General features: G+C 30.9%; 1 protein-coding gene across 1 annotated transcript in view; it reads left to right on the top strand.

Moving 5' to 3' along the window:
* Positions 1-8,909: 8,909 nt before the first annotated feature.
* The window catches only part of LOC148272750 (uncharacterized), a 120,928-nt gene continuing 103,649 nt past the window's right edge, over positions 8,910-26,188 (top strand). The window contains exon 1 of the mRNA XM_088239613.1: positions 8,910-9,321. Within this exon, the coding sequence (XP_088095739.1) occupies positions 9,210-9,321 (112 nt within the window). The 5' untranslated portion in view covers positions 8,910-9,209. The remainder of the gene's footprint in view (positions 9,322-26,188) is intronic.

The raw sequence follows: 26,188 nt of genomic DNA, 5'->3' as shown, positions 1-26,188 counted from the left end.
TTGGAAAAGGGTTTTCTTTTTCCCTGTAGGTGAATTGATTTAGCCAGATGAATCTCATCCACTTGATAAAGGTTTCAGCTCTTTTATTTTTCAAAAGTCAACAGATGGAAGAGTTGAGGAAATGTGGATGTTCAAACATAGACAGAATGGTGAATGTTACACAGTGTGTAAAGTGGCCACTCAAACCAGCCAATCACAGGTCATAAGCCCTGTAAATGCCTAAACATATGCCTAAACATAATATTCCCTTCTCAAAACTGTTTTCCCTGTCTGTTGCAACAAATTTAAAACGACAAGAGTTTTATTTTCTCTCTTCCTCTTTCCTTCCAAACTCGTAATTCCATATTCCACACCCTTAAATATGTATAACATTATGATATTCCAATTATAATTCTTCTTCTCCATCTATGGATATAATATTTAACATGCCCCTTAATTTATTCAAACATAAATTACCACTCATTCTATTTGGCTGCCATACACTTCCACTTGCTTTTTAATGATTAACATGCTTACACAAATCTGAAGACTGACTGTCATACAAATACACACAAACACACATTTTTACATATTATACATGGTTTTCCATACCAGACTGCGAAACTTTAGAGGAACATTCCTCATGGTAAGCTTTAAAAAAGTATTACCAATTTAACTCTCATTTTTTTATAATCTCAAAATGAAGAAAATCCTTAATTTCTTGGTTGAGCGGTCTTTCCACAAGCTCATTTTTTTTTTGGAAAAAAAGAGCTTGTGGAAGATTTTTTAAAGCAATGTTTCTATGAAGTTTCGCGGTCTGGCTCTGAAAAATCCATTTATATTGTATATGCACCCTCGCACACATAAAAAATGTACCATAATTTATATTGCTGCGATGCACTCCCACTTGCTTTTTAATGATGATAAATGAAATAAAATAAAAAAAAATATAAAAATATTATGCCACACTTGAACATTAACTGTCATACAAATACACACAAACCAAATTCTTACATATTATATACGAGAATATGCTCGCGCGCACACATTTTAAAATGTACCATCATTTAATTTATTTATCACTGTTAAATAATTAAATCATTGTTGACTGTATTTGTTAATTTGTGGAAACCTTATCTACTCATTAAAAAAGCTGTGGTATTTAATTAGGTATTTTCATGTATGTATCATTTGATATACACATATTGATTTTTAGAACCAATTTTTGACCAACTATTCTTTTGACCAGTCTGTATTTTGGTTGGCTAAAAAATATTAAAAAAAACAAATCATAGAAACTTTAAAAGTTTTCATTGTACCCCTCACTGCAGTATTGTCAATTTGTAATCAATCAAATACACATAATGAGTACAATCACCTTTTTCTAATTTCCCAGCATGACAAAGAAGAAATGCAGTCTGTTCCAAATGTTCCTGTATGTTTCTGTATGTTCCTGTATGTTCCTATATGTTCCAAAATGAGACCGCAACTGTACGCTCCGCTTCGGAAAGGAAGAAGAACGTAGTAATACAAACAAAACAAACAAAGACCCAAACCCAAATATATACAGGAAATGTTAGAAGAATTCACCCGATACAACATGCACTCGAAGATATTTCTTTTAGCAATAAGTCCGCCAAAATACTTAATGCTTGAAGACTTAAATAATTGTGTCTTGTACCGCCATCTAGTTTCCAGTAGATAAAGATTCGTGAAACTGTTCATAAATTAATCTCACATCTTTCGTATTATTGTATTTTGAAATTAAAAATTGAAATTAAACGAAATAAAAAGAAAAAAAATAAAGCAAAAACACAATAATACTAAATAAAAAGATGTTTTGACTCGAGTTCAAAAAACTTCTTTAAACTTACTTTGAATTTATTTACTGATATATTAGTTTAAATAAATTTTAGTTCGTTGGGAAGATGACGATATTTTTTAATTCCTTTGAAAACAAAACAATTTTTACCATGACGTGGAAATCAGATATTAAATTATTGTTCAAAGCGGTTTATAAAGATTTTGAAAATTCGCCTACGTACAATATCAAATAATTTAAATGTTGTATTTATTGTGTGCACGAATTCATAAAAATAAAAAATATGGATGTGCTTTCAAATTAATTTTGTAAGTTATTCATAGATGTCACACTAATTTATTAAGTGCTCGCACATTTTCCTTAAAAAGTAAATTGCATTTTTTATGTATTAAGTGCTTTTACAAAAATATGATACTTTAGACCAAAATATAAATAAATAGGTTTTTTATTTACAAATCTACATAATTTCTGTTTTTTTCACTGATTTGAAAAGCGGGACATCTGTGGAAAAAATTTGAAGCTTTAAATTTTATAAAAAATTACATTTACAATAATCAACAATGACTAATAAATAATGTGGTTTTACGTTAATTTTTAAAGAAAAATTCGTTTCAACGAATGAATGAAAAATAAAAATAAAAAATTTAAGTTAATATTTTTAAGAGTTTAGAAGGTCAGTTACCAGCTACTGATAAATTTTATTACTAGTTTGTATTAAAAATACACAGATGGCAGCGTCTTTTTTACAATTCCTTTTTTCCGTATCCGGGTGGATAAAGAATACAGTTTATTTATTTGGTTTTTTAAATATCGATATTCAAAGAATGCGTAATACAATACGTTTTAAAAATGATCTAAATTCATTTAAAAATGACGACCAGTTGTCACGGTTGACAAAATATTTGTATCTCTCTTCGGATGCATTATTTAAAAATTAATCAAATGATTAATTAATTTTTAACGATTTCAAAATGTTACTTTGTTTCGTTTCTCTAAAAATTTAATAACACTTTTGTATAACGGCAATTAATGACATTTATACTATTTTTTTCATCCTTATTTTGCCACCCATATTTTTTTTCCATTTCTTTACATTGTTCGAGTAAAATTTGAAGCCCGTAATTTGTTAGTAATTTATTCTCATTTTGTCGGCCTCGTGATGTGATCAGCGCGTTTGCCTGCCATACAAGAGGTCTCGGGTTCGATTCCCGACATAGTTGATATAAAATACTCATTTACATGGGTACCACCAGAATATTTCATAGTCCCAGGACTGGTACCTGAAGCGTAAGAATAATCTTCTTACCTTCATGTTACAAAAATGATCAAGATACGCTGCGATTGGTGTACCAATGCAGTTCCTTATGCAGCATTAATATTTTAGATGAAAAATATTTTTGTTAAAAAAAAAAGTTAAGTTTTTTTTTACGTTATTAAAACATATATTAGATGTAATAAAAAACGAACATTTCGGAAATACAAAAAATAAATAATTATATGTTACCTTGGTGACGTTTGCCTCTTAAAGAACAGAATTTTGCTCTTCAAATGGTTTATGTAACTCAAAACTGTCATTTTTACGGTTGGCGGCTTTTGCCTGAACGGTGACAATATGTTGTTTAATTTCATAGGTCGGTGTTGTTTTTTTAAAATTATTTTATATAAATAAATAAAATGCTTGAACAGAATAAAAATTCTAAATTTGTTGCAACAGAGAGATACTTCTTTTTTTAACTTTTTTTTATTTTTATTCAACAATGTTTTGAGCATGTCCAAATGCTTGCAGACTGGATGGATTTCCTCCCAAGGGAGTAATTCATATCTTTATTTGTTGCAACAGAGAGGGAAAACATTTTTGAGCTGGGAATATGGAAGTCTAGGCATTCACAGGGCTTAGGACCTGTCATTAGCTAGTTTAAGTGGCGCAGTTTGAATTCAAAGCTTTTTAAGCCTTTTTACGCCGCTTCAAGCTTACTGACTTCAAGTTAGGTTCTGGAACTTCGGTTAAATGGAACGCAAGACGAATGCTTAATGCTGCATTTAGTGTATACATATATATCAATAAAAAGCCCTGTTAATGCCTAGACTTCCATGTTCCCTTCTCAAAAATATTTTCCCTCTGTGTTGAAATAAATTTTAAAATATGATTAACTTAAAATTGTTGTTTTGATTCAAATATTAAGACTATTATAAACGGTATTACTTTTAATCCAATTACTATTCTTCAGAAGGTTTTGAATTGAAAATATGTAAATCAGCGAAATTGTCAGCCTCGTGGTCTTATAGGAGCTTGTTTATTTAATTAAGGTTTATAGGAGCGTTTGGACTATGAAGTACATTGAATAGAAGTGAGAGGGGGTGATAGTCTCTCCGCTGTCTAATTTTGAGACATTTCAGTTTCCTACGATAATCAGAAATGTGGTAATATTTCCTAAGACCAAAAATGTACCTTATGCATGTATTCTGTATGTAGTTTTCAGGAAGAAAAGTGTAAAGTTTCTTCCTCAAAAACTATAAACAATCCAACGGAAGTTAGAGACCCACTTATGTAGGAGGTACCTTAGCTACTAATAAGTGGCTAACAATACACGGAAAATTAAAATCATTATTTATATGAAGTGTTAATTCGAAGAATAGTAGCAAGTAACTGCTCTCAGATAAAAATCTTGGTTAAGGAAATCGAGTGGAGATAAATCCGCCTTTGCAAAGTGGTCGACTGCCATGCTCGAGGTCCTGAATTTAATTCCTGGCAGGGTGGCTGTAAAATATAAATTTTAGAGGTGGTTTCAACTGGAATAATTCATTGTTTCTGGACTGGCACTTGAAGCGTAAGACTAATTATCGTATGTTCATATGACACTTGATCTAAATACGCTGCATTTGGTTTGGAAGTGCCCTATGCACCACCGGGTGCGCAAAGAGAAATGTTCATGATTTTCGTCTGCAAACATTTGTACATACGAAAAATACTTGTTAGAACTTATAATTAGAAATCAAACACTGATTTGAGTCTACTGAACACTTTATTTTATTTTTACAAATATAAACATATAAAAATAAAAACTTCGTGACAATTGTTTCGCCTTATTAGGGCATTTACAAACAAATGTCTAATAAAGTGTTCAGTAGACTCAAATCAGTGTTTGATTTCTAAGTTTAAACATGAAGTTCTACAAAATAAACACCAAATCAATCAATAATACTTGTTAGTCTTAAAACAATATGTAAAATTCTTTCAATAACTTCTATTTAAATTAGAAGAATGAATAAAATTAATATTGTGTAATACAGGTAAATTATTTTAAGTTGAGGCCACACACACATACTTGATGTGCTTGTATTAGATATATCTGTGTACGTTTCCGAAGGGTTCAAGTGTATGTTCTTTAAAAATTTAAGCCCGATTTACTCGTACCGTCCAAATCCACACGGCACCGTAAAATTAGGGTGGATTGACATTTATTTTATTATTTTGTATTTATTTCATTTTTATTCAGGGGCAATTCCTAGGTGAAAATCTAGCAAAAGAAAATCGATTAAAGATTAGTCACATTATTGTATTTGCCTGACATTAAATAAATAAATGTTTTTTTTTTTGAATGGAACCCACACCCCAAATTGGTTATATTATTGTGCCGTGTAAATTTTTACCGGTGTTTAAAATGGGCCGTATTTCTAGGTATAACATAATTAGAATGTAAATTTAATATGTGTATTAAGTTGTAAATAGCTTAATACACAAATTTACGTTGAATGTTTACAAATAAATATTTATCATTCTTATTAAAAAACGGATTCAAATAATATTTTCAATTATGGCTAAAAATTGTTTAGTGCTTATTTTTAAATGTATTGCAATAAGAAACATTTTCTTTCACAAAAATAAAAATTATTTCAGTTTATGTTTGAATAATAACATTCCGTTATTGAGTAAGGTAAGTAGTAAATCAAATGTTTTTTATACATACTGTTAAGTATGAGAAACAAAATTATTATTGTATTATGTATTAATGTATCAAACAATCGAACTTTGGAGTTCAATAATTCAAAAGAGACATGGGAAATTACGCTATAGATACCTGAATCGACATGAAGGAATTTTTAGGGAATGTGGTAATCTAGGCATGAACCGAACTCATGTCATTTTTTTTTTTCACATAAGCATTCTTCTAAACATTTTTTTAATACCCGCCAAACTGCAAAAGCAGTTTTTTTGCAGGGATATCTCTATTTAAACATTTTGGTAACACAATATAATAATGTTTACATAAAATATTTTTAAAAAATCTTAAAAATATCAATAAAATAAAAGTTTAAAAAAAAAAAAATTTGCACCACAACAGGCCAGAAGGCCTAATTACAGTGGTGAATTACATCACAGAGCACCCAGGCTTGAGAAAAATCACATTTTAATTTTTGTGTTCTCACCGGGAATCGAATCCGGAACCTTCCGTGCGTGAATCAAGCGTCTTGACCACTACGCCACGGAGGCCGCCTATGTCCTATCTTCTTCTTCCCGGGTCGCAATCTGTGCGAATGGTTTGCTTCATGCATGGTCAGTTTCCACCCGTCTCTATCCTCCGCTTGCCTCTTCAACTCGGCGTACCCGCAACTGCGCATGTCGGAGATAAGCCGGGCCTCGATTATGATGAGAAGATAAAGACGTTATACCCTCACCTTGACGGTATAGTTAAAGGTAAATTCTCTCAAGCGATTGCGAAGATACACTACCGACCCCCCACCATCAAGTTTTGGGTAGGTACATCGAAATGAAACAAGGGGAAGCGTACGTCACGGTACACATATCTACGCACTGAAATGACATAAAATGACTCGCCTACAGTCTGTATTGACTGCCGCAGCGAAACTTATTTTTGGAATCTCTAAGTTCAGTCATATCACTCCACTACTTCGGGAATTGCACTGGCTATGTTTTCCACAGAGGGTGAAATACAAACTCTGTTGGCTTATGTATAAGTCACTGCACAACTCTGCTCCAGAATATCTAAGGGAACTCTGCATTCCAGATGAACTAGCTGACAGACGTCTTACGCTTAGATCAGCTACATCTACGTCGAAAGGAAAAGTTATTTTACCTCTACGCAAACAGCGCACTAAATTCGGCGAACGTGCATTTGCGGTCGCAGGCCCTACGGCATAAAATGCTCTCCCAGCAGAAATCTGAAACTGTGAGAGTGAAGTGATGTTTCGGAAGAAACTTAAAACCCACTTGTTCTCTAAATCATTTGAATACATTCTGAGCATGTGGTGAAAAAGTAATATGAAAAACGACATTATTTTTCTTAAATTAAAAAGTTAAAATTAAATTTATATCTTTAAATAATCACTTTGTAAAGCGCCCTTGAGGTATTATATCACGAAAATGGCGCTATTTAAGTTATCCATAATTATTATTATTATAGCTTCAGTATGACGTCATAGTTGAAGATAAAAGTCTCCCGACCGACTACTAAGATACACTACCGATCCCCCCACGTACATCGGTTTATACCGACGGGTCTAGAACCCTTCGATACGTTTATCTACGCATTGAAAGTGAAAAAAAAATCCACCCAGCAATTTTTCCTTTAATTACAATTTATTTAAAATTTTTGTCGTTTTGAGATTGGCATTTTTTTCTGAAAGGCCCATTTAAAATACAAAAGAGAATTAAGTCATCTGTAAAATGTCATTGAGGTGGGATAAAATTTTGACAATTAGTACATCGCCACTTGCGGTTAATTGCAGCGTATGTGTTAAACCGTTTTCCCGTAAGAGTACGCAGAGACGACGGAACGCTTTATTCCTTTTTCTTTGCATACAGATCCCGCTTCACTACATTCATCCATTTTTTATCACGCGCACCGATTGTTTAGACTTTTGACATGTCTATCTTCAAGTATTTGTTGAACTTTGTCATGCTACGTCTTCTGCGGTCTTCTTCGATTTCTGCATCCATCAACATTCGCATCGTTAATCCTTTTAGCCGTTCCTTTGGTGTCTATTCGCTATACATGTCCAAACCAACGCGTAACTCCTACCTTGATTTTGTCGATAAAGCTTATCTCTCCCTTAACAATATTTTGAGTTTGTCCAAATTTTTGTGGACAAGGACTGGATTCAACTACCTAAGAAGCTGTTAACATTAACATATTACAACAGAGACCAAGAACATTTTGGAGAAGGTAATTAAATCCACCTGGTCCATGAAAAAGTATAAAAATTGGAAAAATAAAATAAATTCATGCGTTGCCTTGTATGTAGGTGAAATAATTCATCAGATTAATCTCATCCGCATAAATAAAGGTTTCGACTCTTAAACTTCACAAACAACAACAGATGACAGAATTGGAGGAGTATAGATGTTCAAATATGGACAGAATGGTGAACGTTACACAGTGAGTAAAGTGGCTACTTAAATCAGCCGATGACAGGTCATAAGCCCTGTAGATGCTTATACTTCTATATTACCTTCTCCAAAATGTTATTCGTCTCTTTTGTAGTATTTTTATACCAATACTCAATGTTTACTAAATGTTATTAAATATTTGCATATTACCACTTACCGAGTTTTCTATGGTGGATATTTACAAATATTACATTTTTATGTATACAGCCTAAACCATTTACAACATTTGTATGAAAAATTGTATGTAAACTGAACAAAAAGAAAATAAAACTATATAGCAAAGACAAAGCAATAACATAATAGTGCAGAATAAATGAACACTATTTACATATGAGACTTCGAGCTACACCATGCCAATTCATATTTATCCCACACTTTTTTAGTGGCGAAGATATCTATGAAAATCCAGAAGATCTGTCCCAAAGAATTCCAAGTTGTGTGACGAATTGACTAATCATTTAGTAAAATGTTTGAACACAAAGTAATTGCTTTAAATATGAATAATAGGTACTGTTTATTTTAAGAATCGTTTAAAACGGGCGATCAAACATTTATTATCTGGTTTGACGAAGTGATTGTTAAATGCGCGGATCATTCGTCCTAAAATTATGTGCTCTATTTGTGAGAGCGGCCGAAATTTGCATGGTTTAGCATTTCGCGTTATCATTTCTTGATTATCCACGTCCAATGGCATTCGGCGCAGTAGGAACGTCTGGTATCTAAGAACAATACCGAACATAAAACATGTAGAAAGTTACGCTAACAGATCAGTCGGAGTCAAGACGCGAAGGGAGAACGACACACCTCGTGGCTGCAAACCGCGGCCAACTAAATTCAATATAACCTTACCAATCAAAATAACCGGGTAATCAAATCGGAGTTATTTCAAAACGCAATCGTACAACCGTTGCTTTTACACTTTAAAGGTGCAATCAGTGATATCAAGTGCTTTTTTGGCGTCGGTTTTCACTGTGCAAGTGCTAAGACATTCAAGTGAAAATGCATCTGTCAAAGAAGTTTTCCCTGACTTTGATTTTCGTGGGGTATTTTGTGTTTGCTCGTTCATCGCCTGTGTCTTCCAAGGAAATTATCAAACCAACCATAGGAAAAGGTCAGTTGAACATTACAATTATCTCATATTTTTTCCTCGGAACTTTCTCATCTTGTAAATAATACAAATGAATAACTCAGACAATCTAAAAAGGGTTTCTCTTTAATAACATATAATCTACCACAGTTAGTTTTTTCTCGTGCAGTTTTATGCAAAGTTATTTAATAGACTTTTGTTAATGCTATGTTTAGTTTATCACGTTTTATAACTATTACCAATCTATTTATTGACCCTCAAATCGAACTAATGCATTGAACTTGTAATTCTGTAAACATAATAAAAATACATATATAAGTACACACAAATAATCTATTAAAATTGAAGGTGAGAATAAATTCACAATCTATATCCTGAATCAGAAACTATGTGAACTTAAGGTAATGATTTCGTGGTATTTTATTAATCTGTATTATTAAACAAAAGTAAACGTACTTTACACTGTGTATAACAAGAACACAATTTATTTTTAAAATTGATTTATTAGGAGATTCAACAACGTTAGAAAGGTTGTTAAAAAACATACAAATAATGGATATTCGACGATAAAATTCAATAAGTTATAGAAATACACAAAATAGATAGATTTACTTTTAGCATTTTTTGTTTTTTGTTATATTTTTTTGCGCAAAAAATTCGTAAACATTGGGAAAGGATCGTGATACATTTACGACTATTTTTTTTTTAAATAAGTAATAATCAACAAAAATGATAACAAAGAAAAACAATATATGCCAGTATAGTGATTATTATTACTAGCAGTAATAAACATAAATATCAACATTATTTTCTCTAAAACCAAAGATGTATTTGGCACTCCGTTAATACTCCAATCGAAGCGTGTCTGGATCAATGTTGGTACGTAGAAAGTAAGGTGATCAAACTTACGCCCTGAGTCCAGGAACAATGAAAAATCTTAGTATTTAACAACTTTCAGAAATTTTCTTGCGTCACTTCTGCTATGAATCGAACCCGAGTTTTCGAGCTCGGTAGGCAAACGCGCCATCCACTACGAGACGAACTTATCGTACCCGATTTTATTTTACTAGACTTGAAAGTAGACATCGAGTCGAAAACTTTCGTTTACGGTTCCGGCTATATTTTATGATAAGAACTATATTTTTCATCAACCGGACACAAAATATACGTAAATATTCATAGTCATAATAATATGGTATTTATTCAAATATTTTCTGAATGAAATTGACTACTATTTTATTTTAGTACATTTCTTTATTTAAATGACAGAAATAACCATGATGTAATTTTTATTCGACTTTCATTTTTCAATTACCCTTTTAAAAATTTACTCCACCATGAAGACATTTTAATAATTAAAATTAAGCTAATTTTAGGATGGTAAAATATTATTGCTTACATTATTGTTGTTTTACTCGGTCAAAGTTCTCATAATTCAACGAGAAATTCGTTGAATTTTAGGACAAAATAATCTTATATTTCCTTAAAACTTATATTTGTAGCACTAAATTTATAGTTAATTATTACAGTTTAAATTGAAATTAAACAACCATGTTTTATACCATAAAAAAAATTTTGAAGCTACACTAGCTTCGTTATCAATAAATAACTAGATAATATCTTACTAAATGTTATTAAATATTAACTTACCACTTACCGACTTTTCAATGTCTACCGGTTTCAACACGTACCCGTCTCGTCCTCAGGACACCAATTAAACCAACATGCTAAACTCACCATACACCTTCACCATAGTTGTTGCACAAAAATATAAAACCAACACGACATGCATTTTAATAAGCATTTGCACTGATTGGGAAAAATAAACACCGATTAAATGATGAAGGTGTATAGTGGGTTTTGCATGTTGGTTGGTTGGTTTTATTGGTGTCCTGACGACGAGACGGGTACGTGTCGAAACCGGTAGACATTGAAAAGTCGGTAAGTGGTTATATATAAATATTTAATAACATTTAGTTAAATGTTTCACCACAAAGTTAATGCTTTAAATATTAATAATAATAATATCTTAATATAGAAGCTAATGTAGCTTCAAAAACGGACGGTAAAAATTATATTTTTTAAATTTTAATTTTTCACATTATATTTACTTACCCCAAATTGCAATAAATACTGAATCAAAAATCATACTTTAGAAGTGTTATAACAATATACATATATATATATATTTATATATAGGGTAAAAAGAAATTGTATTTTTATAACAGTATATACGAGTAGTCGCAAACAAAACAAATGCATGTTTTAAATATGTAATTTTACAAATTTGAATCCCATTTTCAAGCTTAAACAAGATGCTCGTTTTCGAGACCACAATCTCAGGCTGGAGAAAACTATATTAAATCTTAATCCACGGAAGCATTACCTAAGCAATGAGGTTGTTGATGGTTGTAATAAGCTACCTCAAGAGCTGATGTGAGCTGAGATGTGTAGTCTCAAGTCTTAATGGGTCCAAAAATGGACTTGATTTGTTTCGGAAAATGTTGAGTGCGCCAATATAGATTTAAGCATATCTATATCAATATAATTATAATAATAATAATTAATAAATTAACTCATATTTGTATAAAACTCTTCCCTTTTTTAATATTGGCACACCTTGTGTGTAGAAAGTACATTATATAAGACGAATTGACATATAATATGTATAAAAAAACAATATATATGTATTTTGTATTATACCGTTCAATAATCGCCTAATTATCTATTTTCGTCCATTAAGATAATCTTCTTTTTTTTTTTTTTTTATATTTTTTTATTTATAAATCATATAACACAAAGTATTTTACAAGTTTAATACGTTGAATTACATTCCCAGAAATTACAACAACTCAATTCGGGATATAAATAATATTAACATTTAGAAAATATCACATATTGATAACAACAAAGAAACAAAGCAAATGTTGCACCTTTATAACTTAATATAGCACAACAATATATACGCCTAAAACCTTTTCTTACACAAGCAGAATATATATATATAAATAACGCTTTTCAGAATAAAAAAAAAGTAGTCAATCTACTGAGGGAGATAAGGTCATTAACATCACATGCCATCTGGATGCCTAAGAAATGTCGTATAGTACAATGAACACATGATTATTGGAAATATAATTCGGATATACAAAACGTGTGTCAGACCAAATCATGGTGCATACAACAAAGGCGAGAATAGAAAGAGAGAAAATAAAAAATACGAAAAACCTTGTAGAAAAACTTAATAGAAAATCTAAATAACTGCTCAGAACGTCAAAGATGAAAGTACTAAAGGCAATCGCAGGGAAACCCAAAAGAAGCAGAAGCTAGAGTCAAGAAGTTAAACGGATTTGCGATACCCATTGCATAGTAAATATATTATGGAGGGATTACGTCAATAATTCCATGAATGGACAGCTCCAAAATCCCCTATAGTATTGCCCACGAAATCCCAGCTGTTTGCCGTCTGCCTGAAAGACCACAAAGGAGAGGGAAGAACAGCTGAAACTCAAAGTCTCAGGAGTTAGCTTTTAGCTGATACCAAATTAATCGATCTTAACCGAGAAGAAGAAGAAGAAGATTCAACTTTAAGAAATAATTTTCACTCAGATCTTCCAAGAAAAGGTTTAGGTAGAAGTCCTTGAGAGCCACGCCTTGCAATTTACGCATTTCATTTTTTAAAATTTTCGTCGGTAGAATTATACAGCGTTCGAGAGATATTCTCCAAGGACTTTTTACCAAACTTGGTAGAATGAAATTTTGGTATAAGCATCTAATTGAGTAATCTTTTACAAACAAATACGTACCCGTCTCTTCATCAGGATACCATTTACACTAACACGAAAATCCCACTATACACCTCCACCATAGTAGTTGCACTAAAATATAACACCAGCGTGCTAATATGACACACGCCACAATATCATCAGTTTGCGTTGATGTTAAATTCTAATAACATGTTTCCTATCAGCACAGTGGTTTCGTATTTTCGTGCAACAACTAATAGAGGTGCATGGTGTAAAAATTCGTTTTGTGACGAAAATACGGGTACGTCCCGAAACCGGCAGACATAAAAAATTCGGTAATCAATAAATCTATATATTTTATTTTACTTAACTTACTTACTTAAGGCAGGTACAATAATTGTTTGTTTTAATGAGACCCCGGATCCTGCATATTATTCCAAGAATAACTTAAATATACGTATAAATATGTATCTAATCATTTATAACGTACTATGTACATACGAGTAACATTGTAATGCCATATCACAGTACGAAAATTATGCAATTTTATTCTTCTCTATAGAAGCTTTGCTTCCTCCTCACCAATGCCCCTTGAAAATCATGCAGAATGTTTATTCAAATGAAATAAAATAAAAATGATTGAATTGTATTTTGATCCAGTTGCATAGTTAGAACTCACAGCCAGCGGTAACTACCGTAACACATTGACCAATTTATTGCCCGTCTCACTCTGTTAAATGGTTACGTACTTTGCATTACCGATTTTCATTTTTGTTGCATTAAAAAAATTCGAGTTAGTTTTAAAAGAGAGTTATGTAAATAATCTACCAGAGAAACAAATAGAATATTATGATTTAACCACATTCAGGTAAAATAATGTTTTAAGGTGGAAGTAACTGAACGAATGAGCGAACAGAGAAATGAAATACAAATATGTGTATTTTATATTTACTTGTACTGTCGAACAGCATTAATTAATTATATTTAGTTTCAAAATAAAACTTCAAGTACAGAGAATGTGCTTTGGTAGACATTAGCAATATCTTCCAGCCAACCAAAAAACAGACGAGTCAAAAAAAGAGTTGGTGAAAATTTTGTCCAAAAATACCAAAAATATATATCAAAAGATACATACATAAAATAAAAATAACCTTATTAATTAAGACTAACAGCTGTTATTTTTTTATTGGGAGATAAGGCGTTCACATATTAAATTGTTATTTTGTTCTACATATTAAATGAGGAATGTGGAATCAGATACTGAGTTTGCAAGGGGACAAAAAGAGGAACAAAGGAAAGAAAAAGGGATAAAAAATATAATTTTAGAAAAAAACACTAAAATTCGTGGATTTCAGGATTCTGGGGATATGTAATAATGTTTCAGGCGTTTCTTGAAGGTGGCTAGAGAAGGTGCATTTTTAAGATGAAGAGGTAGCTCATTCCAAAGTCTAGCATCTTGGACGGAAAAGGAATAGCTAAAAAATGATGTGCTATGTCGAGGAATGGAAAAAGTTCTCTCCTGAGAAGAGCGAAGCAAAAGACCATGATCAGAAAGGTAAATTAAATTCTCAGCTAGATATTATGGAGCGCAAGGGTTGTAAAGTATATTATAAAGAAGTGAGAGAGGTTGAAATTTTATGCGCTGATAAAAATTAAGCCACTTAAGTTTGGAGCGAAAGGGTGATACATGGTTGTACTTTTTGAGATTTAAAATAAAGCGTATGCATTGATCCTACAGTAATAATAATAATCAAAATAATCATTTTAAGAAAATAATCACAATTACATGGCAAAAATAATATTAATACAATGTGTACATAATTTTTTTTTTTAAATATCATCATTAGTAATAGAGTACAATGTGCTATATTTATTTCCCAGTGTAAATTTTTTGTTGCATTAATCTATGTAGGTAAACCTGTACCAAGATAGATGCAAGTTGTATCTGTATGGTGTTGTATCAGTAATAGACGTGGGTAAGACCCTGTCACCGAGAGGGTACGTGTCATTCGATCTGCATCACCAAAGTGACCGAATCTTTTAAGTAGTTCAATTTTTTTGTTGCATCTATCTATGTAGGTAAACCTGTACCAAGATAGATGCAAGTTGTATTTGTATGGTGTGGTATCGGTAGGGAAGCGCACCCCAGGCAGCACAGCAGGGGATAGGATAAAGATTTGAAAATAAAGTAGAGAATAATGCATAAATAAAATTGATCAGACAGGTGCCGTGGCGCAGTTGGTAAGACAGTTAACTGTAAACTAAATTTGCGTCGCTGGTTCGATTCCTGCCAGATGCAAGAAAAAAAACCAAGACAGATTGTTTCTTAATATTTCTGGATGTTGTGGCTTATTTTTCATAATCTCCTTCCATATCCTAATTCCCACCTGCTGACAAGCTTCTAAAGAAGAGGCTTAGCGGGAATTCTCTTAATAAGTTACAATAAAATATTCATTTATTTATTCATACAAATAAACAAATAACAAAATAATAATGTATCCCTAACTCTATAAGGCCAAAAATCCTGTGTTGAGTTGGGATACAACATAATAGAAAGTGGATGCATGCATATTCTTTAAGAATACTACAATTAAAAAGCATTACTAAAATCGGGTTGTGGTCCTGTGGCTAGTGTCTCGGACTCACGGACCAAAGGTCCGTGGTTCAAATCCTACTCTACCCCAACTTGATTCTCATTTTCTAATAGTGAGTTATTTACTATTCGTTGAAAATGGCCCTCAAAATTAAATATTTGGGTAAATCATAAGAACGCAAATGTTTCTTTTTTTCTAAAAAAAATAAAAAATTACATGAACGTAAATTTTAATAAACATTTATGCAATGTCTTGCAGCAGTCTCCGGTAATGGTCTCTTCCCATAGACAAAATCCAAACTTGTGCACTTTTCCTGAAAATGGCATACGTTTTGGAGAACTTCGTATGTTCATCAAGAATATAAGACACTCTTGGATTAATTTAATAAATTATACAACAATAATATATACACTTATAAACAACTCAAGTTAACGTATTTTAAGTTAATGAATACTGTTTTTAAATATCTATCTATAAAAATTTTACCTACCTACCTATTTGTATCGTTTGAGAAGGAACGAGAGCGAAACACAATTTTGATTGCGTTAGCGTGAAATGGATATATGACAAACGAACGAACAATTGTGACAGAATAAGCCTCCCGGGCCGCGATTATGAACGGCTATCTTCATCGGTATATGCTGAGACGATGTAAACTAATATCGATATTTATGTAGGAAAGTTTGTATATTTGTATAAAAATTCAAAGTATCTTCCTTGGTAACCGGTAATTGAGCATGTTTAGAAAAAAGCAATTGTTAACATATTATATTTTTCATACAGAAAACTTTATTTTACTTTGTAGATAAAATTGAAGATAAATTTTAACTTCCCGTCAGAATACGTAACCTAGAAGCCTTATCGCCAGCCAGAAGTCTCGCCTACTGATCATTATTTATCATTAAATATTATTGAAGAATAAGGATTATCGATTAACAGCTCACCGCAAATTGTACAGAGCTTTGTCCGTATTATAATGATAGATTTAGAGTTATCTTCCATTGTATGTATTGTAAATTTCCTTTTTTTAAACATGTTCAAATTTTTAAACATGATTTCTAAAGAAAATACCGCACAGTTTCATACAAATACGTTTTATTTATTTCACAGACAGTAATTAAAGATAACCCAGTTAACATTATATTGTAGGGGGCCCTGAATTAATTATGAAAATGTAAATTTTTCACGAACAATATATATAAATAGTTTTATATCAAAAAATTACTACATAGATTGAGAATATTTCAAACAAGGAATATGGAAGTATAAGCATTTACAGGGCTTATGACCTGTCATTGGCTGCTTTCAGTGGCCACTTTACATACTGTATAACATTCACCATTTTGCTGTTTTTTTTCATTGACAGCAAGGAAGGTCAAAATTTTATACAGGCGTTATTATCAAAAGTTATCTCGTACAGATTAACGTCGCTCACAATTTTTTTTTCAATGAGATTTATTGGAAAAAATAGTATATTTTTCATTTAATGATTTACTTTTGTTAACAAATTACAAAGGGAATAGATAACATTTTATAGAAGAGAATATGGAAGTCAAGGCATTTACAGGGCTTATGATTTGTCATCGGATGGTTTAAGTGGTCATTTTACACACTCTGACATTCACCATTTTGCCTATTTTTGAACATTTTTATTTCTTTAATTCTTCAATCTGTTAATTTTAGTGAAGTTAAAGAGCTGAAACCTTTTTTGTTGTAAAGATATTCATCTGATCGAATTATTTCACATACTAGGCAACGCCTGAAAATATTTTTTTAATTTTTCAACTTCTCGGAGCACTCGGTTTTATTGCAATATTTTGAGTTTTTTCAAATGTTTGTAGACAAAAGACTAGATTTCACCCCCTGGCATATTATTTTTCAAATGTATAAAATGTAATGGAGGATGAATACGTAGGTACTAAATATATTAAAATCCACTCAATTATACTTTTTAATTATTTAAACGGAGTTTGATAGGTACGGACTCGCCTCTGAACTAAGCCATAATAGTTTACGGAAATTTATCAACTTTTAAAAACATGCTTTGTGTAAGATTTACAAATGGAGTTTATCGACCCGAAAACAGTTTTCATCTATTGTATTCTTGGTTATTTGACTATTCATCAACAAAAAAGTAATTTATTTTTATGTGCCAGCTCAATATGGTGATCAACTGTGACAAAGTATAAAAACAATAACAACACGAGACTTGTTGAATTCTGATTTTCAATAACTAAATCAATTGTAGGGCTATTGGCTTTAATACCTAAATACATGTATTTATTTTTGTTTGTGAAAAAATCTAATATTGATCCTAAGTAATTTGTAATATGAAATTAAATTAATTCATTATGAAATATTTGACTAAATTATTCAATCAAATAGTTTATAATAAAAATAAAAAATATTTTTTAAATATTTTATTTTAATTTTTATTGGGAAAACATCCTATGAATATTGCCACACAACTGTTTTAATTAATTAATTATCTGTATTATAGTTTGATGTATTTTTTTTTAAATTTTACATTGATGTGAGTGTCTTAGCAGTTATAGCAGTTTGCACTCACTTAAAAGATTACAGAATTTCTTGCCAATCAATGTTAAGCAAACATTAGTCCAGAGATTACTTCTTCCACTCCTTGAATATGCGGATGTGTGTTATCCACATGCTAACTCTGAATTACTTGACAAGTTAGAACGATTGCAGAATATTTGTATTCGTTATATCTTTGATCTTCGCAAATTTGACCACATAACCGAGTATCGCACGCAACTACACTCTCTCAGTATCAGGCATAGAAGAAACATTCACATACTATCACTTCTTCATAATATTTCAAATAATCCCATTTCGTCTGTTTATCTGAGAGAGCTCATCCAACCTCTTTCACAACACGGACTATCTCTTCGTTCTAATAACGAGAAAACCCTTTGAATACCCTGTCATCGCTCTAATTTTCTTGGCTCCTCTTTCACAGTAGTAGCCGCTCGATTGTGGAATAATCTACCTACTAATGTTAGAGACGCCCCTTCTTTATTTACATTTAAGTCAAGATTGAAATGTCACTATATTAATATTAAAATTGTTCCCTTATCCTTCTTCTTTCCTTCCCATTCCCTCTCCACTCTTCACAGTAAAGTGTTATTTTTTTTAAATATTTTTTTTATTTTGTCAATCTTTGTTTTTAATTTTTGTATAAAATTGTAAGATTCAATATGTCCATGTATTTATAATTTTCTCAAACTGAACGGTTTGGGTAGGTAGGAAGAAATTGCTTTAAGGCAATATGCCCGCCCTTATATGTATATATATATATATTGTATATGTATATTAAATTTCAAATAAATAAATAATATTAACATATCTATGTCTATGATTTAAATTAATGTTTATAATAGTCAAGTCGGGACATGACAATATATCATGTTGTCATATTGCAATATTGAATTGAATATTTAATTGGAATTGAATATGTACGATTATATTAATAAATAAAAAATATTTTTTAATGCAACTGTCAATGAATTTTATTAAAGGGCATTTAGATTTTCACTGTCGTCAACTTTATGTTGCAAAAGGCACTGCTTTAGTGCGCAAAATGCAACATATCTTGACTATCTTTTATGTGAACATAAGGATATTGAAATGTTGCAGAGTATAACCACCATATTTTATTTATTTTTATTTTTATTTATTTTAAAGGTTTTTTTTCAGCGTTCGTAAATAATATATAAATAATAGAGTTCTGTATATAAAATAAAATCATAATCTTATACATGTGTTTTTGGGTCCGAGCTTCTCTCGGGTAAAAATCCTTCAATGAACATTAACTGGAGATTAGTTTGACATCCAAATTCAATACATTTTAAAATCAAAACATTAAAAATATTCGTTTATGGAATAAGATCTACATGAAGAAACCAATGGCAAGTCTTAAGTTTTGTAAATGCGTAAATCATATTTTCCTTGCAGATTTAAAAAAAATACTTATCAAACCTGATAAAATTCCGGTGGGATTAAATTAATTTATGTATTGTTATTGATTAATTTAGTGTTTATTTTATCGAACTTAAGAAATCAAACACTGATTCGAGTCTAATCAACTCTTTATTTTATTTTTACAAATATAAAAACAAAAATTTCCTGACAATTGTTTAACTTTGTTAGGGCATTTTCTAACGAATGGGAAGATTAGATGGATTATATAGTTTTACATAATTAAAGGTACTTGAGTCAAAAACATAAAAAAACAATATTATTAAGTATAAAATGTTCATTAATCATAATTGTGGGAAAAACCAATAGTTTAGGGCAAGGTTAAGTGTTTAAGGGGTAAAGCAATTTTACAAAAGAAAAGAATTTAGAATTTAGGTATTTATATTTAAGTTTTAAAAAAAATTCATAACAAAGTAAATATTTATTGACATACATGTATGTATTGTAAGATAATTAATGAAGCTTTATAGTTTTTTATCTTTAGATAATTTTAGAAAATATACCGAAAATATTATAATAGGTTGGTGTTCTTTTTAATTTTAACCACAGGATTAAAATGTTATTAAGAAATTTATGTAAACATAAATGAATTTTTATACAGTCTTTCTATTTTTAAGAATTTCTAAAAATATAAATGCAAATTAAAATGATTCATATATTAATAACGCATTATGCAAGCGTGAACATAAAGGGACAAAGTGAAAAATAAAAGTCTATTTAAATATGTTTAATAGTGATGAAGATTGTATATTGTTGATTAAAAAAATATTTTTGCAGTAGCTTTCTATAGTCTTAGAAAAGTCTGCTTAATTGCTTTGAGTTTTATTTAGATCCATTATTTTCAAATATATAATTTATAATTCGTTCAATTCGATTTGAATTTAGCGAGACATATTTATTCAAAGTCTCTTTCACCTACCAACAAAGCACGGCAAGGTCAGGCATGTAAAACCGTCAAATATTCTGTCTCGGAAGTTGTTAGATAAATGATTCTGCAGCTATAATAATGGTGAATTTAACTAGTCGTATTGTAGACGAGCCGTTAGTTGTCGATTGATGGATGGCTAACGTCCATGATTTGTCCTTCATTCTAGTTTGTTACAATTATTTGGATACCTTTGCTAAAATAAACCACCATTATTTGTCCTTACAATGTTTTGAAACACCAACCATTAAAATGTGTAAGCCTTCAAAAGAACATCATATCTTTTTTCCGTGTAAAGATACCGAGGCTATTATACTAAAAATACTCCTTCGGGCAAGTTTTTCGTTCGAAAATGAGCATTTTTTGTATGTGGGCACGGCGAAGCAGACTTAAGTCATCAGATGCCATGTGCAATATGCAATGGTCAAGCTGTCGAATGTCAGTATTTACTTTGTCGTGTGCGTTCGGTACACGTATCTTCTTCGTATCTCTGCCAACCAGTCCACCACCTCCGGTCTTACCTCGTGGATGTCTTGCTGGGTACCGCTAAATTTCTTAAGCTTTTACCTACGTTCTTATTATGTCTTCTTACTTACGTTCTTACGCTGTACTCATACCCTAGGTGGCAGGTCAAGGCCAAGTACTTGGGTTGTTGGCTCCACTATTAGGTGTTTTTTCATCAAACCTACGTTGGCCCATCTTTATTTCAAGGTTAATTCAACATTAAATTCCTTTGCCTCCACCTTCCATATTGTATCTCAGCCTTTTTTGTTGCTGGTGGAAAACGTCGTTCAAAGCTGGCCAACATTATTAATCTATATTTCTAGACACTACTGCATTGCTACTCCATTTACTGTGTATCTGTATCATCTGTTACCTGAAAGTGAAGAGTTAATGTGACGATGGAGGACTCCAGAAATGATCCTGTGAAGTACAGTCCGCTACAGTACAGTACCGGTGACTGACCTTGAGGGTCACCTGAGGGCGTTCTGGTGCTCCAAAAGATAGATACTAACGTTTCCTATCACTGTCGACGTAAACAGGTCTGAACGGGTGGCCTCCGTGGTGCGGTGGTCAAGACGCTTGACTCACACACTGAAGGTTCCGGGTTCAATTCCCGGTGAGAACACAAAAAAATAAATGTGATTTTTCTAAAGCCTGGGTGTTTTGTGATGTAATTCATAACTATAATTGGGCCTCCTGGCCTGTTGTTGTTGAAAAAAAAAAAAAAAATGAAAAACCAGTTGATGTTTTTATTTATTTATTTAATGAAAAGCCGTGAAATCTGAGAAGTTGACTAGGGTAAAAAAGTAGTTGGGTAAGGCAACCTGTATGGCCTATTTAGCGAAAACTCAGCAAGGAGGAAGTTCAGTGGTTTTTTTTACCGAACTCATAAAATAGAAACGATGCTTCATAGAAAGATAGTTTGAAATGATGTTCTTAAAAAAAAACGTTGTCGCATCAACCTTGCAAAACGCGTAGTAGAGTAAAAAGGACTAACAGTCCATACCAGTTTACTGTGTATTGCGCCTTTTTACGCTGCTTCACATTTGCTGACTACAAGTTGAGTTCCGGAACCTAAGTTGAATGAAACACTAGACTGGTGCTCATTGCTGCATCTAGTGTATACATATGTGTTGATGTTTTTTATATATTTAATAAACTTTTAAACTTAGCCAAAAAAAATGCAATTTTGAAATTACTTCGCTGGGGCGTCTCAAGTTCTCTTCACCTTCTTGTCGGTGAGTTCTGCTGATTGGTCAGTTGACTTACTGTAAACTAGATTTTACCACTACTATCTTATCATAAGTTGATTTAGAATAACTAGTGACGACGCGTCGTTCAAAGAAGATCGTTTTTATATATTTTTTCGTACATTTTCTAAATTCTTCGCCGTAAAATTTAACGCTTTAATTTTTGCAGGGCGTAGGAAAACATTTTTTTATTTTTAATATCCTACAGGGCTGAACTTCTTTATTGTTTAAACTTGAGTATACTTTCTGTATGCAGTTAACTGGAATCAGCAATTGATAGAACGGGCATTTGGTTTATTGTACTAAACTAAATTTAAAAAAATCCTGAATTCGGGTTTGCCAATAAAAAAATCACAATAGATCAGAACAAAAAATGTCATAACCTCACGCTCCCAAAGAAAAAGGGAATAGTCAAAGTTAAAAATAAAAGCGAGCTTATGTTATTTATAAAGATCTTTTAAATCTGTTTTATTCGATTATCAAATTTATTATTTTTTAGTGCCTTCAAACGGCTTTTTTGTGACCTGAATTTACCAATTTATTGAACGTGATTCGTTTATAATCCAATTTCCTATAATACTGTTAGTTACGGATCACAATAATATCATGTAATTTCTCTAAAAATATAAATACAATGAGAATAATTGATGTAAATAGATAGCTTTATCGGGAAAAAATGCATGTCAGAAAATTGTTAACACTAAAGCGTTTCCGTTTTGATGCGGAAGTTACGGTAGTAAGAGTTGGCTCAATAATTGTGATTTCAGACATTTATTTATTGCGTATTTTACTAACCGCTTACCAATGTTTCAATGTTTACCAGTCTCTTCGGCAAGACACTAACATGCGAATAACACTTTGTACCTTCACCATTGTAATAGTTGCACAATAATATAAAACCAACCCTCCGATAGGACACATGCTGTTAGTAGCTAATGATAATTTATGTAAGTACTATATCCTCTAATATGCCGTAATGTTCACCAGTATCACACCCTCTTTCTACGAAAATAATAATTATGTTGGTAAATTATTACTAAATAATAAAAATAGTTTATTTAATAACATCGGTGATGACCAAGTAAAAAAATAATAGAAGTTATATTAAAAATATACATATAATATCTTAAAGAACACGCTTGTTTAACTAAAGTTTCTCACGGTTATTTAACAAAAAGAAAAACGTATAACAAAATTTAGAACAAAGTGATTGTGCCTGAAATAGAACTATAAATCATAGCTTAGTAAATTTTATATTTAAAGCACTAACTTTGTGATTATTTATTTTAATAAAATAAAGAAAAACAACTGTTATTAACCACTTAATTTTTATTTTTTTATGAGATATTTTCTTTAGTCCACTCCTGTCTAGTTTTAAAGATCGTATCCATCTCACATTACGCTTCCCATCCTTACAAGAAAAAACGAATTGATTCATCAGCTTCATACTTAGCATAATATTTAGTAAACATAAAAAAGGAAAGAATTTATTAGTTAAGTATACTTTAATAATGAAGCTTTCATAGCTTTGAAACAGGTCGTTGAAAAAAAGTGGTTAAAAACAAAATTGTTTATATTTATTTTACCAAAACGTAGTGTTTCTGATTCCATGATTACTGCCAGGAAAATACCCAAAGAGGAAATTAAGTAGACAGTTAAGTATTTTTATTACACAACCGTCGTTTCTCGTTTCCATATGTTTTTCTATTAGTTTTTTTTTCTTGTTTTTTTGAACAAATAAAAATGAAATGATAAAATGTTTTTAAAAATATTAAATATTACTCACATAATAAGAATTTTATATTTAGTAGGAGTTTCAAGGTTGTTATTTCCTTATATTTTCATTGTTTGGAGACCTTGAAGTTATTTTAAATCATAACTATCGGAAACGGACAACGTTAATTAGCGGAATAAAACAATCTTAATTACTCTGTCAGATTACTGGCGGGAATTGTCATGAAGAAGAAACTTATGTTAGTGTACATTGATCGTAAATCATTTTATCTTCACCATATGGTGCAAAGGCCACTGTATTGGTTCATTAGTAATTGTGAATCTTAATGATTATTTTAGAAATGTTTTATTTTTTAAAACTTGAAATACTCAACGACATTACCTATTACCTCTAGTATAAAGCAAATGCTCGTGTTTAGAGGGAATGTTTTAAATTCAAAACGATTTTTAAACAATTAAAAATTGAACATATTATTAGTTTGTAGGTTTTATACGTTTCTTAATTTTGCGTTTAATTATATTTTATTGGAAATGCTTTGTAATACCAACTTAGGAATGAATTAAGCTTTATTGATCTATTTTGCCGTTAAATATCAAATTTTAGAACTATGTTACTAATAGTATAATAATTTATATACAAAAAGCCGCTAAAGGCCTTTTCATATGCAAATATAAATTGAAATTCAGTTGGTAATTTTTCAAAATGTTTTTTTCCCATGAAAAAATGATGATTTTTGGTGATGTTTATAAAATTCATTGTAGGTTTTAATTGCTACTACAGAAACTATATTTTTTTCTATGATCTGTGATTACGTAGAAATAAAGCATTTTTTTGTATTGTCAAATAATATTATAAAGTAATTACAGTTTTATCATAATGTGTGCTTTTTCAGTCTAAAAAGTAAACAATAAATATCCGGAGAAAACATAAATAATACCAAAATCTCAATATCCTAATATTGTTATTGATTCGGTCGGTCGGCTTGATTTGTAATCTTTTCACAATAATCCCTTTATCTATCGTGATTAGCATATATTTCTGAGCGAAAGAAAGCACTGAAGCGATTCATATTCCGAGTATGTCAATAGAAATCATCTTCTTAGATTCGTTCCCGAACCGGTTGGTTGGATAATATAATTATGAGTGAAAGTAAAACTAAAGACAAGACGGACATAGAACAGAGAGTGTGCGGGTTAGAGGTTAGAGTTGGGTCACGAAGATATGAGCGTCAACAAAGATCCCATATTACTTAATGTCATCGTAAAGAATTGCTACTAAGCGAGTATGCTAATGGAATAACGTACACTTTCCGAAAATGTGATGCAATTGCTCGTGTTCTTCACTTTATTGTTTCACATAACGACCTCGGTGACATAATAAGTTAAAAGCTTTTCTGATTTCGAATGTGCCTTAAAAAGGCAGTTGGATTTTATTTATGTTAGCTATTATTTCGCTTTTCTTAATTATTAATACACAGCACAAAAACTTTTTACAGTCACGTTTATTGGACGTAAAAAACTTAAACCAAAAAATCACGAAAAAAGTATCATTAATGTGCGCGGAACAAGATTGCCGCCTACAATATTAAGTTAACCCTTCGATCCCTTAACATAGATTTCAAAAAGTTTTAAAACTTTTTATTTTTCAATTATGTTATTTTTTATAACTTGAAAACCATTACATATTTTTCTAATTTTTTTGAAACTCCATAATTTTTTTTATTGTGGTGAAAATTAGTACCGTCTGGGATTTGCAATATAAAAAAGTTGTTTTTTTTTTTAATACGATGTATTGACAAAAATAAATAAAAGAGCATTATTATAAACAAACAACAAAAATATTATACACAATATATAAAATACCGACTCAATAGAAAAGTAACAATAAACATTTTTTTTTAAAATTAAATTATTGTCTTCTAAATCGTTACGAAAATAAAATGCGATATTTGGGTAAAAAAATTAATAAATATGAAATAATATTTTTTAATTTTTTATTTATTTATTTATTCATATTTTTTGAAACTATAATTACAAACTATTTTACAAACTATAATTAATAATAAAAATAATGTGACCTCACTGGGGTTTCTCGTGTTAAGGACACTTAATTATATATACTTTTTTGAAATTACATCT

The sequence above is a fragment of the Micrasema longulum genome, unplaced genomic scaffold, assembly GCF_059751315.1.
Source record: "Micrasema longulum isolate JH-2025_06_02 unplaced genomic scaffold, ASM5975131v1 h1tg002200l, whole genome shotgun sequence".
Taxonomy (NCBI): domain Eukaryota; kingdom Metazoa; phylum Arthropoda; class Insecta; order Trichoptera; family Brachycentridae; genus Micrasema; species Micrasema longulum.
The sequence above is the reverse complement of the archived record's forward strand: the minus strand, read 5'-3'. Positions and strand labels throughout refer to the sequence as shown.